Source organism: Hesperophylax consimilis, chromosome 20 (genome assembly GCF_061612785.1).
Source record: "Hesperophylax consimilis isolate HC1 chromosome 20, BYU_Hcon_1.0, whole genome shotgun sequence".
Lineage (NCBI taxonomy): Eukaryota > Metazoa > Arthropoda > Insecta > Trichoptera > Limnephilidae > Hesperophylax > Hesperophylax consimilis.
In genome coordinates, this window is record NC_142855.1 from 22,211,391 (window position 1) to 22,231,598 (window position 20,208).

At 31.7% G+C, this 20,208-nt stretch overlaps 1 protein-coding gene across 4 annotated transcripts in view; it reads right to left on the reverse strand.

Moving 5' to 3' along the window:
- LOC149414337 (uncharacterized) overlaps positions 1 to 18,595 on the reverse strand; it is an 85,195-nt gene extending 66,600 nt beyond the window's left edge. For 3 of the 4 annotated variants that reach the window (XM_089644289.1, XM_089644287.1, XM_089644290.1), the window contains exon 1: positions 6,915 to 7,053. In XM_089644289.1, the coding sequence (XP_089500415.1) occupies positions 6,915 to 6,987 (73 nt within the window). In that variant the 5' untranslated portion in view covers positions 6,988 to 7,053. Of the gene's footprint in view, positions 1 to 6,914; positions 7,054 to 18,472 lie in introns of those variants that run through there. The other variant, XM_089644288.1, reaches the window with a different exon arrangement.
- Positions 18,596 to 20,208: the final 1,613 nt, after the last annotated feature.

A 20,208-nucleotide genomic window follows, 5' to 3' on the forward strand; every position in this document is an offset into this window, starting at 1 on the left:
GGAGTAAATAAGTTACTACATGAATGTAATGTCCGAGTGTCTGAATACGTGCAGGAATATTTACCTCATTCAATGTACCTACCAAGAGCAAATGCAAAGCAAATTGAATTAATTATCGGAGGTATGAAAAATTCCAAGACACCAGGCGTACATTTAATTCGTATGTATGATTTAAAAAAGTATGTACTTATTCCTGTAATTACCCACTTAATAAACAGAATAATTGATACGAGCCACATTCCTGATGAATTAAAATATAGCATTGTAAGGCCTATCATTAGAAAATGGAAATCACTCCTTAATAAATAATTACAGGTCGATTTCTATAATACCTGCATTAGAATTTTTTTTTTTAAAAAGAAAGACAAACATTCCCGGGTTACGAATAACCTGACAATATTTGAAAATCTCCTACTACTACCACAGTAAGCTGAAAATGTTGCTTGTACTGTGATGGAGGACTTAGCCAGCCGAGGAATTAAACGCACTACGCCTGGGTGGGACCCAAACGCGATGTCAACTCGGCCACCGACCGGTATATCTATAAATTTAGATAAATATTTAAAAAATCTTAGTAATAAATCTTAGAGTATTATTGATGAATGCCAGTATGGTTTTCAAAAAAAACGTTGCGATAAATTGCTTGAAAATTTTTCTAATTATATAAATTCACAACTTAACTCTAAACAACTGTACTGGTACTTGAAATTATAGGAATCCGGGGTAAACTCCTCTTATTCTTCAAAAATTATTTATCAAATAGAAAAAATGAGTGTGAAGATTTTAAATATAATTAGTAAATCAAGATATATCAAATCAGGAGTACAGCAAGGGTCAATTCTAGGTCCAAATTTATATATTAAATTGTTATTGCTTTGTGTAAGATTTTCAAAAAAAGCTCGTAGATTCGTTTTTGCTGATGATACTGCTCTTGTAGTATCCAATGAAAACCCCTTAATAGCTATACAAGAATTACAAAGAGACTTTAACGAGCTTCTCAAATGGACCCATGATGTTGGACAAAAAAAAAACTAAATGCATGTATATAAGATCACCGAGATTGAAAATGTGGAATATACCTAAAATAACCGCTCATAGTTTTGACTGTATACATAGAAAAATTGTTAATATTTGCGACTGTGAAAAAATTGATTTCATAAATGAATATACTTATTTGGGAATAATTGTTTTAAGTGGGATAAACAAGTGGCAACAATCTGTAACAAGCTCAGATCCTTAGCTTGTAACTTTTACAATTTAAAAGTTAGTTTGCCTCATTGCACTCTCAAACTCTTATATTTTTCTATGGTCGAATCCATCCTTAGATACGGAATTCAAACTTGGGGACACGCAAGCACTATTTACATTAAATATATTCAAAATTTACAAACTGCCATAGTAAAAAATATTATCACATCTAATATTTACAATCAAAGACATAACTTAAAAGTCCTATATGGATCAGAGAGTCTACTTACAATAAAATGTTTCCTTTGGTTCACTATTATTATGGATAACATGGGGGAAAGCTAATACAAACACCCACTGGTACACAAACATACCACAAGATTTAAAGAAGGAAAGGGTCTAAAAACTCCTCGAATATTAAATAAAGATGGAAGCTGTACTCTTGAATATATAATTCCAGTGATTTTCAATAAAATCAATAAAAATCTTAAATTTGAAAAAAACGACTATGCCCTAAAATGGTAAAGCTGTGGCTAATGTATGAAAATTTCATGTATCCTTGAATTTTTTTGATATATCTACCTATATAACTTGTTTAACTTGTTTTTAGTAGAATGTTTAATTGGTAGAACCTACAGACAAGCTGCCATATAACAGCTTTATGGGACTACCCTAAATTTGTACAAATTGTTTCTATTTACTCAATAAATATTAAAAAAATAAAAGAAAATAACAGAGTAACAATGTATATTTATAGGTGAGATAGAAAAGGGAGATTGAACATCAACTTTGTGGGGGGGGGGGGGGGGGGGGGGGGGGGGGGGGTAGGGGTGAAAGTGGGCAGAGGGGAGGGGAATATGACTATTTGTCTAATTGTTTATTGAGGAAATTGCTTTTTTTTTATTTTTAGGGATTTTTTATTTCCATAGCTTCTAGATTGTCCTAGATGTTTACCGTATCTATTTATGATTTTTCTGTTTCAAATTATCGTTAAAGAATCCCTAATATTGTCTTCAATATTACAATTTGAGATTTTACTAATTCATGAATTATTCATCGAAATGAATAATTAATATTTCGCGTATATTAACTTTAAAAATAATTTATATCTTTTATGAACGAGATAAAAGTGAAGAAACAGTTTTCTTTCAAATTTCCCAAATAAAACGAACGTCTTTGCGAAATATCGACTTCTTTCAATTTTTCTTTGGTTGGAGTAAAAAATTAAGTACAAATCTGGTTAGCATTTTTGACAACATTTTTCACATATGATATTAAAAATGTATTATTTAGAAAAGTAATTTTTATTTTAAATGCATACACCGGAAATATAATTTTATCTCGTTTCTCAAAAGTATTTATTTTAACGGAAAATTCAAAAATAAGATGTATATAGCGCATTTGAAATACACAGAAAACATTATAAACTTGAATGCTGTTTTATTCAATTTTTGTACACAACTGAACTGCCTGCCGTACCCAGCAACAGCCTTTTTACATTTATTAAGTGATACATTGAAGAATCCACATTATTACCTTATATTATTATTCTAGACAATAATCATTTATTTATTTATTTATTTATATTTTACATGTATATTTACAGAATAAAAATATCCATTAACAAAGATACATTATACAATCATAATTGCCTAATTAGCAATTTAAATTTAGTGATGCGCAGGTGGAAAATGTCGATGTCAGAGGCTAGTGAGTTTAGAAGGACTATCATTCTTCCGAGAGGCATTGCTGATGGTAAGTTAGTCCTACATCTCGGAAGAATGAATGGTTTGTGTCTACGCGCTCTTGCGAAGTTATCAGGGACGTAAAATAAAATTTTATTCAAAATTTCTGGATTGTTGATGTGACCGTTCAACAAGTTATAAGCCATCATCAGCAACGCAGCTTTCCGCCTGTTGACAAGACTATCGATACCTAGCATTCCGGAAAGGAAGGCTGATGGGTATAAATAGGGATAGTACCCGAAGTCTCTAAGATAAAGATAACGTAGAAACTTCTTTTGTACTTTCTCTACCATAGAAGTGTACGTTGCATCCCCTGGTCCCCATATTATTGAGCCACTTTCCAAAATACTACGTACTAGGCTAAAATATAGCAAGCGAACCACGGCAGAGCTGCAGAAATGCCTGGAGTTACATAGCACAAATCCAAGCATTCTCAAAGCCCTGCTGCATATCGTTTCAATATGAACGTGAAATGTTAAGTGTGGGTCAAAGGTTATTCCCAAATCTTTCGGTTCAGAAATATGTTTAAGAGAACATTGGGACATCCTATAGTTGTAATAAATCACAGTGTTTGCTCTAGTATAGCACATTATGGCGCATTTCTTAAAATTAAAACCTAATTTGTTAATTTCACTCCATAACACGATAGCATTTATGTCTCTCTGGAGCTGTGCGCAGTTTTCTAAGGTCCGGATTCTTAAAAATAGCTTCAAGTCATCTGCAAATAACAAAAATTTCGCAAACTTTATAGCATGATGAATGTCATTAATAAAAAGGGAAAAAAGTAAAGGACCAAGATTAGACCCTTGAGGAACCCCAGAGTTTGTGGGAAAGTACGACGAGTTAGAAATACCATACGTTACGTATTGCTGTCTACTTGATAAATAGCTTACAAATAAATTTAAAATTTTTACCGAGAATCCAAAACGGTCTAATTTATAACATAGTATAGTAATAATTCCGACTTTTAGTAATCTATTAAAGGTGAAAACTTTAAATTAACGTAAAAGTACCGCAATGCAATGATGTCCCTTTACGTCGAACATAAATGTTTTAAATATTTTGCAGCAATATGTTTATACACAGCACGATAGTGGGAAAACCGAACAATGTATTCATATATCTATCTCCGGCTAAATAAACGAAGAGTTGGAAAAATTAAAGTACGCAAATTTTTCTCTTCCACAACTAAATGCATCACCCGTGACGTCACAACCTGCTAACTTAGGCCGGCTAGAGTAGTGGTCCTTGGTGTTTGTTTACTTTTGTGATCAACAATAAATACGGTACAAGTATTATACACGAGTGTAAAATGTGAGGGAGTAAGTACACCCTTATACACGGTGTCCAGAAACACGTAGAAAATCCTAGCGCCGCAGGTCGTATTCATTCCGCGATGATTCAAATACGCCCTTCGTTGCGTATAAAAATATGCATAAAAACACTTTGTGAAAAAGACAATAATGAAAAGTGAGTATTTCAGTTCCAGAAAATGTAAAATAATTAATTTTAGTAGCTATGACATACAAGAATGCTGTAGATTGAATTTTTATATGAAGAGATAGGAACAAGTCTGTCAAATGCTGTTGATTGAATTTATGTATAAATAGATTGGACACACAAGTCTTTTGAATGCTGTAGATTGAATTTATGTAGAAAGAAATAGAACCTACAATACTGTAAAATGCTCTACATTGAATTTATGTATAAAGAAATAGGACATACAAGTCTGTCGAATATAAGAATCCGAATTCGAATATAGTAAGTAATAATTATCCACATTCACAACACAGGTCTGTGAAGTCTTAAAATAAAGTTTATTGCTTTCCCGGAGGACCCAGATGGACAACTGTATTTCACAGACGTAAATATATACGTCATTAAGCCAAAGTCGTAAGTCACTAGAAGTCTTAGATGTAAATTACTAGTTTTAAGTCAGTAATTATAAGCCTTTGTCGTAAGTCACTAGTTATTATGAATCTTAGTTGTAAGCCAGTTTATATTTATTATTCAATACATATATTTGTACAGCACCCTTGATGTGATTTTTAATGAAAACGGCGCTATAAAAATCAGCCATATATTATTATTATTATTCAGTTTAAAAACATATTTGTACTTTGAAAAAATCATTATTTTCGAGACCGTAAGTAATTCATAAACTACGAAATATAAAAAGATCATATGTAAATGTAGAAAATAATATATTTAATTAATGCGAAAATATGAATTACATATATAAAAATCAATAAAAACGATACGAACCTTCGAAATCAACCAAAAAACTATCAAAATTTAAATTAATTCATATAGAGTAAAGTTTGATTCACGGCTATGTCCAAGTCAGTTGCTGTGTAATTATTATTACGCGTGACAGCTGTTTCGCCCTCTGAAGACATTATCAAACTGTGGGTAGCCCACTTACAGACGATACATTTATATTATTTCTAGGTAAGTATTTTAATTTCAATTACTGATTTCTGAGTAAAATATTAGAAATTATTAATGGTTATTACCCCAGCAAAGTTTCCCCAATTAGTGTAATATTTGACTGAATGTCTTTATGTTAGTTATTCCCAAACGATGACTCATAGGGTTATTTTAATAGCATAATTAAGTACTTTTTAGTGCACTCATATTTGCACTAGGTTTGAAGATATCTAGTAGGGGTGAACGAATTATATTTGTTTGTTCATTAATTAGAATAGCTTTCGGATTATTATAGTTTTTGTTAATTTCTAACTGCTCTAAAAGATTCAGTTTACGGCCTTTATTTTGTTCGTGTAACGGAGTTGGTTTATTATTATCATTAAGTGAGTTATTTACATCTAGGAGATGTTTGGCAAATTGAGATTGCATTTTATTATTATTTTTATAAAAAATTAAAATATTTTTTTTTAAATTTTTATAAAAAAATAAAATAGTTTTTTATAAAAACTCAAAAAGTAAAGTAAAACTCAAAAAGCAAAGTACTCAAATTACAAAATAATTTTTATAAAAACTCAAAAAGTAAGGTAAAACTCAAAAAGTAAGGTACTCAAATAACAACATAGTGGCATTTATTAACTCCAGTGTGACGATTGCAACGCTGTTTATGTTGGACAAACGGGCCGGTCCTTTAACACTAGTTTCAAAGAACATATAAGATCTTTTAAAAATAATAATAAAATGCAATCTCAATTTGCCAAACATCTCCTAGATGTAAATCACTCACTTAATGATAATAATAAACCAACTCCGTTACACGTACAAAATAAAGGCCGTAAACTGAATCTTTTCAGTTAGAAATTAACAAAAACTCTAATAATCCGAAAGCTATTCTATTTAATGAACAAACAAATATAATTCGTTCACCCCTACTAGATATCTTCAAACCTAGTGCAAATATGAGTGCACTATGAAGTACTTAATTATGCTATTAAAATAATCCTATCAGTCATCGTTTGGGAATAACTAACATAAAGACATTCAGTCAAATTTAAACATTACACTAATTGGGGAAACTTTGCTGGGGTAATAACCATTAATAATTTTTAATATTTTACTCAGAAATCAATTAAGAAATCAGTAATTGAAATTAAAATACCTACCTAGAAATAATATAAATGTATCGTCTGTAAGTGGGCTACCCACAGTTTGATAATGCCTTCAGAGAGCGAAACAGCTGTCACGCGTAATAATAATTACACAGCAGAACTTGTTTAAAAATAAACTGTTTTTATAAACCTAATAACAATATTATTGAATATATAAAAAAATGGAGTTCTACAAATTAAACTTAATAACAATAAATAAACAAGTCAGTTGCATTGAAAAAAATGCATTTGAATCAAATAATCCTCAAAGGGTATTTTAAATTATAAAAAGTGCATACATTTCACTATACTGTCAAAATTTACGATGTCCCAACGGTTATATGGGACGAAGACACCGGTTAATTGTATCAGTTTTAAATTAAATATATAGTTTTAAAATTCTAACCTTTCGTTTGACGTTCATTCCAAATTAACACTGAAACTAACACTATGAAACATATTTCTGGTAAATAACGCATTTTTCAATTGTTTAAAGAAGAAAATAATAATTTTATACGGTGAACTTCTCCAGACTAAACGCTGACTAGAAATGAACACCAAATATTCGAAAATACTGAATACTGGTATTTTTATACTCAATTATTGGCGTCCCGCCAAGTTTTCCGGGAGACCTTCCATGTTCTTGAAAATAATATATTTTTAAATGTGCTTGGAATGTTGTTATTGTCAGAGAGATGTATTTTTATATGTTAGCAATATACAAAATCCCAGACTGACCTCAATGAAAAAGTGGATCGTATGATGTACTGTGACGGCATTTTCTTATATTTTTTTAATATTTATTTAAGAAATAAGGTAAGTTCGTATTATGAGATTTGATTACTAATCTTCCTCTTGGAAGCGTTAGCTTGTTAGTGTAGTTATTTATACGTAATTAATATTATGATCTGTGCATTGCTGTAGAAAGTATATTGCAGTGAGAAAGTAAAAATATAAAATAATTCCTACTTGAACCACTCTGTAAACTGCCATCTCAACACAGGCGTTTCACATCTAGTGAGATGGGAAATACGTCATTAATGTAATTAAATTTAATTAAATATAAAATCAAATGTAAGTACTAAAAACTTTAATAAAATAATGTAATTGGTAATGAAAAATTACATTATGTATATATTTGGAGAATAAAATATCACTCATGGAAAATGAGTGAGATATAGTTCACAGCTATTATATAGTAAAAGTAAAATTATGACATTAAGGCAGTTGAATATACAAAAATTACAGGCATTGTTAATGACAAAAGTTCACAACAAATGCGCAAAACTAGAATAGGTGCCAGTGAACACCAGAACATCCTTTGGACAAAAGAATTTATTTTTTAAGATCCGTTACGTTATAATATGATTAGTGAAAATATAAAAAAAATAAAGGTACGTAGATAAAGGTATTCAAGAAAATAGTCAAAAATTCCATACTAGCTGAGTGTTGATTTTGGATTATAGGTTGTCATTTTGTAAAAGGTCATCGCGGACCCTCTATATTCGACATTATATTATATCAAACAGACGTAGTGTACACCGACTTTAATAAGGTTTTGATAAAGTCTCACATTAAATTTTAATTTAAAAACGGGAAATATTTTGAGACGGTTTGAAAGCACTAAATCTGCACAAAAGAAAAATTTCTGTTAAACTCGATTGACACTTTTCACACCGGTTTGAAGTCACCGGCGTTCCACAGGGGTCTCATTTGGGACCAATATTGTATTCCTTGTAGGTATATCAACGACATAACTCCCGTTTACGACGGAGTTATGATACTCCTATTTGCTGATCTTAAAATCTATCTTAAAATTTACAAAAATATATCTCATCTCAATGACTGTTATGTATTACAATTAGTTCTTGCGAGATTACAGGAGTGGTGCACAAGTAGTGAACTATTCCTAAATATTGAAAAATGTCAAACTTTAACTTTTGGCCGTGTCAAAAATCCTATCATGCATCAATATACCACCAATAACAATATTCTAAAAAGAATAGATCAAATTAAGGACCTTGGTATTATTTTTGATAGTATGATATTATGATCTTTTATTCCTCAAATAAACCAAATAACAAACAAGGCAATAAAATGTTTGGGGTTTATTTTGAGGACGGTGAAAGATTTTAGAATAAGTCATCTAAATTACTATTCACTGATTGGGTTGGTGAGAAGCAATCTAGAGTATATAATCTGGGCTCCATTGTACAAAATTCATTAACTGAAAATCAATAGACTGCAGCATAAATTTCTAAGATTTATTAATTATAAACTAGGAATTCTAGTCGATGATCTTAAAGTACACCTTTTTAGGACTTACTTAAACTTGACCGACTTATCATCAAGGCGTACAATGACTGATTTAATTTTTCTTTTCAAAATAGCGAATGGCAGACTGGACGCCATGGATTTAACGATTCTTATTACTTATCGTTTACCCACGCGTAATGGTGCTGCCACACGCAAAGCTCACATCAACAGATAATATAAAGCACAATAGCGCTCGCCATACAATCCCATATAGACCCGACACACGTAAAAAGATAACGCGCTATAAGTGTGGTTCTGAACTTCGCTAACCGAATTTATTTTACGTAACCGCTCCCGACGCGATATTTGAAAAGTTATGCGTCCCCCTCTCCGCCGCAAAAAGGAGAGGGGGTCATTTTAATTACGGAGCTACCAACTAAGTTCCGTGTTCCCTTTGACACCATGACATAAGCAGCCTAATAATGCATTTCTTATTTATTATGTTAGCTCATATCGTCATGTGTGCTAGTAAATTTAGAAACATAAAAAAACATTATTTGGCAAACATACTTAACATATATTTAAAATATAAATATATTCAATATTTGAATTTGAAGTAAACAAATTTTCGCTCTTTCAAAATTAATCATATTTTTAATCTCAGTATGTTTATATGGTAATATCATTCGGTTTTTTGATAAAAGTTGGCCGGCTTGGACGAAAGTTGAGCTTATTTTACAATAATTTATTATATGTCGCTTTCGTCGATCGGCGTGCAAACTGCGAATTTCCTGATTCGACGGAGAGGTTATGTCAGGTTATGTGAAAATGCGCTATTTACGCGAAGATTGTTTAAAATCTAAAAAGTTTATAAATAGCATTTATAATTATATAGTTGGCGGCATCATCATCTGAGGATGAGCTGTCCAACAGATCCAGCAATAGGCGACAAGTATCATCCATTTCGAAAACGTGCTCAAGCTGTCAGTAAGTAAAGTTGTCACTTTGACAGATGAAATTATGTTCCTCGGACGCTCTCGAATTCAACTGACCCCCTCTCCTACCATAGGAAGAAATATTTGATAGCGTCGTGTGTCGGTAGAAAAGATGATGCGCTGTACATTAACTTTTGATGTGAGCTTTGCGTCTGGCAGCAGCTTCAGACAAGACAGACTGCTCTCCATAATGTTCCAAAGTCTGGTAATAATTATTTTAAAACACGCCAATCGGGAGCTAGATAATAATAGTTTAATCAATGTTTACCGCCACCGCTCAGTGACAAAACTAATAAACAACATATTAGAATATTTGCATCTTATCCATAAAGTGTATTTTTTCTTACTTGCACATTTTATCTTTATATAAATATGAAGTTCCATAAAACACCACCGGGCGTAATATTTAATATAAATTTATCATTATATAAGAAATTCCTGAATGATGTTTTCGAATTATTATTTAGGAATATCTCGAAGGAGTTTATTTAATGTAAATTACGTATTACCAACCTGTTCTACTAATGTATATTATTTTTATGCCATCTGCACTTTTAAAACTTGTTTATTTTTTTTCTCTTCTTATATTATGTACATCTAAATGGAAAATTTACAATTGTCAACATTTATATTAAGTTGGATATAATCTTTAAGGCGAAGCTTAATGCCAAATCACTATTTTGATTCATCTTTATAACGAATTGGTGTACATTATGAATACCAAAACATATGCTTTAGATAAATTGAAGGTTTTTCTATCGTTTCGCTTGAGTAGAATACAAATTAAAAATAACCTACTCAATAAAAAATATAAACGTAAACAACTAAAAAAAAAATTTTTTTCAATAGAAATGTATGAACGCATAAAGGAAACAACTTTAAAAAATACAATATTATAGCTAAGATTTTCTGTGACAGTTTCACATGATTAACTTTTGCTTTCTTATAAAATTATTTACAAAATAAATAAAAACCAGTTTTGTGCTTGAAATCGAATGTTTCTAGACTCCGTTTGTCAAGTGATTTTAATGCCTATTACCTACAATATAAGGTATACCAAAAATATACCATTTTTGGCTTGTAGCTTCCTCTTAAATCTGTGAATTTCAATACATTTAATTCTTTCATAATATTAGTATGTTTATGCTTTCAGTGGGAATACCGAGTTTAAAATTAAAATGTTTTTGGAATGAAAATTTGATCACCTATAATTTTTATTTATTCATTAGCTCCACCCAAGAGGCCCTGAGGAAAATAATATCCTTCAGGGCCTATAACATCTTTGGATATGCTATGTTGGTTTTTTTTTTAAGGAAAGGAAGATCTGGAAAGGAAAAAGGTATGAGAGGTGGGTAGGAATCTGGGGATTAGTGTAACCAGGAGTAACCGACGTTTGAATTCATCCCTCCCAGTGTGGAGCAAGGCGATAGGTCGAGAGAGTCCTGCTGGAGAGGTAAAAAGATCTCCCTCATCGAGTCTCACCAAATCCGACCCGCCACACAGTAGGACAAACCTCATACCATGAACCTGGGCACCCCTGCCAAGTCACCTAACGTAACGTCACCACTTGGGGTGACCTGTGGCAGAGGTGTTGGTTATCCAATAAATGGATTCCCGGGCGGCGGTACCGATACCCGCCTCAGAAATTATATATAACCCCAATAAAGCTTAGTTCGTTGTTGTAAAACAGTTTTTCCGGCCTCCGAGTTCCAAGGGTAAATTTTATTTGATGAAATTGTGTTTTTTACAATTTATTCAATTCAAATAACATGTAGTATATTTGCGACATGTTCCGAGTGGAAGATACTCTCAGTATCACCCTGGTGTAAGATAACCGTTCAGAATTGAAACGTTGCTTGATATGGCTTTAGCCGTGTTTGGTGACCAGTTCTGAATAGTTACTCCCCCCCTTCCTATTCCTCCCCCACTACCTTCAGCCACAAAACATACCCCAATTGGGAATGTCATAATCTCACTGGCCCCAGACGGTTAGTAGCAGTTGGGACGCTTGTGCAATGTTCACGTAAAAAGCAATTTACAACAGCATAGAAATATACAATATACATGCGTGAAAAATAAACAAGAAATTTACAGCAATCTAAGAGTTACAAAAAAACATTTAAGGTAGAAACACACTGGGTCGACGCACGCGATACTCGCAATACTATGTTCCCAGATCGACGTGCAACCTGGTTCTACGCACGCAACGCGCGTGACACGACACAAGTGGTCTCTAGTTCTTACGTATACGGCGCAGGCGGTCAGTTGATTTGACGATTATATTTTAGGTTACGATAAGCGTTTAGTTATGTGTTTCACTTCTCAGCAGGCGAATTCCTAGCTCATTTATTTAAAAACAAACGGCACGACACGTGCCATTAAAATAAATATAAAGTTAAAAAGTATACAGCATAAAGCTTAAAGTATAATATTCGGTATAAAGTGTAAAGGTTAAATATAAAGTTAAGTTAATTATAAAGAATAAATTATAAAAAACCACTACAAAGGGTAAGAACAAAAAAAAATTGTTAATAATGACTAATTATTTGTGAACTATGCCAAACATGTCGAAAGTGTCGTCACTTTTGAATAGTGCTAAACAGTTTGCGGGAAACAGGCGTTTGTGTATAAACTAATTACGAATAAAGTTAACATATTTTTAACTCTTTTTAAATAAATTTTAATATGGATTTAAACGAGAACTCTCTTAACTATATGACCAAGGCCAAGGATCTACTCTGTTCGCTGATAAAAATTATTAATGACCCCGGCAACAAATTTACGAAGGAGCAAATGGGTAAAATTACCCCGATAACAACGGATCTGTTAGGAACCACAGGATTGATGGCTGTTCGAATGGGAATGTTGGAAGGAGAATTGTCAACATTAAAAAGTGTAACGGATACTCAGTCTATTGTTACTAACCCGACAAATACTTCATCTTCAATAAATGATTTGCTCGCAGAGGCCGAGGAAAGAAAAACCCGGTCAAAGAACATTATTTTATTTAATGTTCCCGAAAGTATTTCAGAATCAACAACAACAATTATTAAAATGGACAGCGATAAAGTAGTTTCAGCGATTAGTGATATAAATAATGATTTAATACCGAGTGTGGTTAAGTCGTACAGACTTGGTGTAAAAAAGTCCAACAAAATTAGACCGATTAAGGTCGAATTCAATGACTCTGTCTCGGCTCGCGAGGTTTTGACCAGGAACGCAAAACTGAAAAACGGTATAAAGGCCAGTAACGACCAAACACCATTGCAGAGGACTCAACTTCTAGATTTACGCCAACAACTCGAGACGAGGAAGAACAACGGTGAAACCAATATAACTATCAAATATGTGAACTCTGTACCTAAAATTATTGAATGTGCGCCAAAAAACTGAAACAACAAAAAATAAAATGCTACTACCAAAATGTGAGAGGGATCCGCACTAAACTTCCCATGTTGCTGACTTCGGCGGCAACCATCAGCAGTGATATCTTCATTTTAACCGAAACATGGCTCGACTCAGGAATCAATTCTGCCGAATTAGGCTTCCCTAATTTCAACATCTACCGTATGGATAGGAATTCTAAAACAAGTGCCAAAACGAGAGGAGGTGGTGTAGCCATTGCTATCTCAAAAAATCTCAGTTCTTCAAAAATATCCACAAAAAACACATCCATCGAGCAACTATTTGTCAATGTGAACACTTCTAGAGGTAAAATAATAGTGGGATGTGCATACTTACCTCCGAATTCTGATGTCCAAAGCTACAGCAATCACTGCGACGAGGTTGAATCAATTTGTGCTAAATATCCTAATACTAAACTACTTCTAGTTGGTGATTACAATCTGCCACATTATGATTGGTGTAATATGAATTCTGTCAATTCTTGTTCTAATGTTAATATTCGTGTTATTAGAGATATGGCACTGTTCTTAGGTCTAACACAGTGTAATAATGTTCATAATATAGGAGGTCGTACGTTGGATTTGGCACTGTCAAATGTGTCTGACATCTGTGTTGTGAGAAGTACCGAAATTCTATTACCTGTCGATGTTTACCATCCACCACTAGAAATATGCATGTCTAATCTTAAACCAATTCCTATCGTAAAAAAGGTAGTAGAAACTCGAAATTTCAAAAAAGCTGACTATGTTAAAATTTCAAATTTCCTTAAACAGACTGACTGGTCATTCTTTGATAGCGACGATGATATTAATGTACACCTTAAAAAATTTTACTTCATCGTTAATTCTGCAATTGAACAATTTGTTCCTTTAACGACTTACAGAGAAACTCTATACCCAAAATGGTTCTCAAAAGACCTGATAGACTTAATTTACCTTAAAAAATTATCTCATAAGAGATTCAAACAAAGTCGCCTGGCCATCGATTATACTGCGTTTCAAAAATTGAGGGCAGAGTGCAATAAGCTCTCCGCAAAATGTTACAAAAATTACATTAGTGATGTCGAAGGCTCTATCATGGACGACTCAAATTTCTTTTGGAAATATGTTAAATCCCAAAAAGAAAATGGTACTTACATACCTAGTAGTGTGTCATTCGATTCTAAATTATCCCTAAATCTTCAGGAAACTGTTAATCTTTTTGCTGATTTTTTTAGCGGCGTTTACATTAATGCAAGTGAAGACAGCAATATTTCGTGCTTTGATTTGGTTGAAACTCTTGATATATCTGTCTGTAATGTAACCATAGACGATATTATATCTAAGCTGAAGAGTCTTGATTCCCGAAAATCCGCAGGACCTGATAATGTTCCGCCCAGGTTTTTAGTAAATTGTATGCATACATTGTCATATCCTATTCATAAGTTATTTACAAAGTCACTCTCATCAGGTGTATTCCCGGACCTTTGGAAGTTTAGTCTTTTAACGCCCATTTTCAAAAAAGGTAATAAGAGCGAAGTAACAAATTATAGGCCAATATGTATAATGTCTACTTTACCCAAACTTTTTGAAAGCCTAGTACTAGATAAGTTGATATCCCGAATCAATCGAACCATCTCTCCCCTTCAACATGGATTCATTAAAGGTAGATCTACTCTTACCAATTTGATATTGTACACGAATGATATTGTTAATGCCCTTAATGCATCACATCAAACTGATTCCATATATACTGACTTCAGTAAGGCATTTGATAAAGTAAACCACAAAATATTATTACGTAAACTAAAATTGTTGGGAATAAGAGGGAGTATGTTGGAATGGTTTAAGAGTTATCTATTAGGAAGGTACTTAGCAGTCAAGATAGATTCGTTTACTTCTTATACATTTGCTGCCTCGAGCGGAGTACCACAGGGATCTCACTTGGGCCCAATATTATTTTGTTTGTTTATCAATGATATTGTTAATATTTTTACTAATGTTAAAGTCCTGTTATTTGCCGACGATCTGAAGATATACAGAATAATCAAAGACGATGACGATCGCGCAATTTTGCAGTTGAACCTTAATAAACTATGTGCGTGGTGTTCTGTCAATGATTTGCAACTAAATTTAGGTAAATGCCAGATTATCAGTTTTTACAAAGGCAAAAATCCACTTAATTTTTCCTACTTTATGAATGGTGCTAATCTTCTTCGTGTATCACAGATTCGTGATCTTGGTGTTATATTCCACGAGAGTCTACAGTTTAACGAACACATCGATGAAATAACAAGCGATGCGATGAGAATACTAGGTTTTATTTTGAGAATGGGAGCAAATTTTAAAAGTATGTCAACATTAAAACATCTGTATTGCTCGTTAGTACGAAGCAAATTAGAATACAATTCCACCGTATGGTCACCGTACTACAAGGTCCATTCTCAATCATTAGAAAAGGTACAAAATAAATTCCTTCGGTACATTAATTTTAAAATGAAAATTCCAATCGAATTTATAAATTACAATAACTTGCTTGCTGAAACTAAACTTCTTAAATTATCTGATAGAAGAGTGTTAATTGATTTGCTATTTTTATTCAAAATTATTAAATCTTTAATTGACAGCCCTAATTTGTTGGAACTTATTTGCATTAATGTTCCTGCTAGGCAAACTCGCAGTAAAGATACTTTTAAATTTAACAAGAACCTCAACACTAATTATTCTATTTTTTCACCAATTCCTAGAATTCACAACCTTGCGAATAAATACTGTGAACTTATAGATATATTTGGTTTTGACAATTTTGTGAGCTTTAAAAGGCAACTTATTTCGATTCTATCGGCTAATAATTAACTTTTATAGCTTTAATAATTTTATTACATCTTCTCCCATTCGAAACCTTTCAAGTAAATTATATCCATATTTGTTTGTTTTTTATTTGCTCTACTATACACTTATAATTGTATGCATATACCTACTAACTACTTTTTATACATAACACTATGTTCCATCTCAGATCTTATTATTTCTTATTCATGTCGATATTGCTAAATTCTATTAGTTTTTGCTTTTTACAGGTGCAACTCTTATTTTGTTATTTTTTTTTTTTTAAATCTCTGTTATAATGTTCTTTACCTCACGAGTAAGTTACACTCTAATTTATATTGGTTTATCGATTTGTTAAACACACAATTAATACTGGGTTTAAACACACCCACTTACTTACTTTTTATGTTGAACTTTCTTTTACTTACTATTTCATGCTTGGGTATATTTTATATTGAATCCATCTTATTAGTGTTTTGCTAATTTGCACAAAATTTTATTATATGTGTTGCTTTCTTACAATTAACTCCATTTATCTTCTTATGTTCAATTATTGTAATCAATGTAAATGTATATTTTCATGTAAAAGCCCATTAGGGCGTAAATAAAATAATAAATAAAATAAATAAATAAACATAAATGATTATCAATTATCCAAGTAACGATAATCTATGCTTAATTACTTGTCTTTTGATTCTTGCAGACGTAAAACATATGTTTTATGCATCTTTCATAAAATATGATAACAGACTTCCTTCATCATTGATATCAAAGTATTCATTTCCTAATCTATGCGGGCGATATATTAAAGTATTTGTTCTGCATTAGTGGCAGTATTGTTACATTAATATGGCGATATGAGTCGAGTTGGTCTACTAGGTACATGAAAATTTACCATCGAGACTTTCAGCGGAGTCAAACCAGTTACTGTTTATTTTAAATAAATAAAATAAATCATTAAGTATTTGTCTCTCTTTTAACGATAAGAGTCGCAATGTTTGTAATAGAAAATCACAATTAATGTCGTTCGCAGGAATTCCTAATTTAAAATTAATTGATCGGAGAAATTTTCGTTGGATCCTCGCAATGGTATTTATATGGATGCTGTAGGACGGGTTCCATATAGGGGAGTTGTATTCTAAGTGGCTTCAAACAAGACTTGTATAAAGCATTTTCAACATAATGTTTTTGTAATCTTTAGATATTCTTAAGGCGATGCACTACGTCGTGTAATATTTAAATCGTGCCGCTATTAATAACACCCCTTACGTAGATGGCGATAAGGTTTCAATTCCCGCTTAACACCATCCGCCTGTTTTGATTTATGTAAGAAAAAACATGGCCAAAAAGTGCCTTTTATTTTATTTTGTGGATGTTCAGGCATAAATATTTAATTTTTTCAGATCATTTTAAAAATAACTTAATTTTCCACATTATACAATAAAATCATATCCGAAAAAGGGTTCGTAAGTAGGAGATTTTGAACTTTAAAGCAGTTTTCACAGGCCTTATACATTATTTTTTTCTGGGATATATTTTTTGTAGGCCTTTTTAGGATGTACAATTCCGTGATACATTTTTTTGATGTATCTCATAAGGTTTACCCAGCGTTAGGAATGTAGTGCCCGAAAATACAATTTTTCGACTTGATTATAAAACATTGACTCTTCTCTACTTTCCATAAATATAATATGCATGTTTTATATCTATATAAACCTTCAGGAAAAAATTGTCTAAATGATACTAAAAACTCTATCAAAATCCGTTGCGCAGTTTAGAAGAACTAAGCGCACAAACAGAGAGACGCGGATAGCGACTTTATTTTATACTATTTTAGAGATTATATTAGCACAGTAGGTAGGGCTAAATATATATTTTTTAAATGACAATCAACTTTAAAAAAAAAATGCCAAAGTTGCCTCCCAAATCGTGAATTATATTGGCCGATAAATTATAATGTAAACAAAAACAACAAATAACCAATATCCGTACTAGATATTGGTTGTACCTTTTGATTAAAAGTTTATTTTGCTTTGAATTTTTGGTGTACCTACTTAAGTGGTAATATTAAAAAAAAATTGCATTATTGATGTTGCAGCTGAAATGAATTTTTTTTTTGAAAATTCAATTTTTTGTATTAAGATTTTCAGGAAATTTCACTTTATCCGCACGGATTTCCTGAAAATCATCATGCAAAAAAATGAATTTTTGAAAAAAGTAAAATAAAAATCGTTTTCAGCTACAACAACATCAATAATGCCATGTTTTGCAATATTAGCACTCTAGTATATCCAAAAGTCACGAGCCCCCAGTGCTTGTAAAGCAACTACGGCAATTAATTATAATACAATATACTGAAAAGTATTTATAGAAGAATTATATATTTTTCTAAATTTTAAATTACGTGTCATCGGTTTTATATTAATTATAAATATTGTTTTATTTATAATATGAAGTAGGTACCTATATAAAAAGTGAACATATGTTTTTAAAATTCTTACCTTCCAGCTGTCCTAGAACAGAAGTGAACACAAGTACAACGCATACAATCACTAGAAGATAACTCATTATGATTTATTTTTCAACATTGAATTTACAAAAGGTTTAGTAAGTTCCACTGCAGTTCTTATTTGAAAGCACAATGGGATGCGTAGACCTCAACTATCATATTTATTCAAAAGTTTTATCAGTTTATTTGGCTTTTGGGGTCACACAAAAGATAACGAATTTGCGTCAGAAAAAAATAGCAGGAAATAGGACACAGTAAATGATTTTTGCAAATTTGTAATTATTGGCAATAAATATAGAAAAATAAATAGTGTTTACAATTTTTCATTTAAATCTAACTAGCTGATGTATACCCGGTGTTATCCCTAGGAGGACTTTTCTGTAGGCCTTTTTAAGATAAAAAATTCCGTTGTATATTATTTTGATGTATATTATAAGGTTTAGCCAGAGTTAGCAATGTAAGCGCTCGAAAGTATTTTTTTTTGACTTAATTACAAAACATCGACTTTTCTCTACTTTCTATAAATATAATATGCATGTATTATATATGTAAACCTTCCCGAATAAATTCTCTGAATGATATTGAAAATCCTAGCAAAATTCGTTGCGTGGTTTAGAAGAACTAAGCGCAGAAACAGACAGACGCGTAAAGCGACTTAATTTTATATTATTTAGAGATTAGACCTCCTACATTTGACATTGTTCACCGTAGTGAACATTTGAACTTAGATGCTGGATTACGTAACTTTTCCTATGTTCACAGTGGTAAACATTGTTTTTTTTTTTTTAATTCTGTAATTTTAGTTTTTTTTTCCATTTTTCCTCGACTTATTTTGACAATTCATTATCATAACAGACACAGATATAAAATGCCTTCACCAATACTTAAGGAACCAATGTTAGAAATGAAGGTAAACTTGTGTTAAAAGAAATCGATAAGATTTTATTCAAGTAAAAAGGATAACGAATCAAAGAAAAGTCCAGATGAAAAAAAACATTTAAGATTTGAGGACTCAATTCCAGTTGTAGGATCTCATCTATTGAATGCAAAAAAAAAACTGAATTAATATTATTAAAAAAATTGCGGTGAAAACATTGACGGTAATCCATATTCATATTTCATGTAATTAAAAAAAAAATAATAAATACAAACGTATTCTAGGAATGTGTTATCACAATAATAAACAAGTACAATAAAAAGATTTCTTCCAGATCCATGCCTCAACAGTGTTGGTATCAGCACTCTGTTGTGGACTTCTATTAACTATAGTATTCGGTCCTTCATTAATTGAGTTGTCTACAATCTCTCGTAAATTCAAACCACAAGGAAACACTTCCATGGAAGAGTAGTGTTATCAATCCTATTAAATCCTATAAAATGTACTTTAATTTCTTTAGTAAAAACAAAGATAATTTTTTGTAATTTCACTATCAATTCCCACACATTTTTACATTGTAAGTATCACATTGCTGTTCCTTCCAATAATATTTTATATTGTTCTAGCTGGCTTTGCTCGGGGACTTATAATGGTTCGGTGTAAAGTTTTGAAGTTGTTACAATCTCATAAGGTTTATATCTCATAACAAAACTTCGACTTTTATATACTTTCTATTAATACAATATGCATGTTTTATATATATAAACTTAAAAGAAATTTTCTAAATGATAGTGAGAACCCTCTCAAAATCCGTTGGGTAATTTAGAAGAACTAAGCGCACAAACATTAGC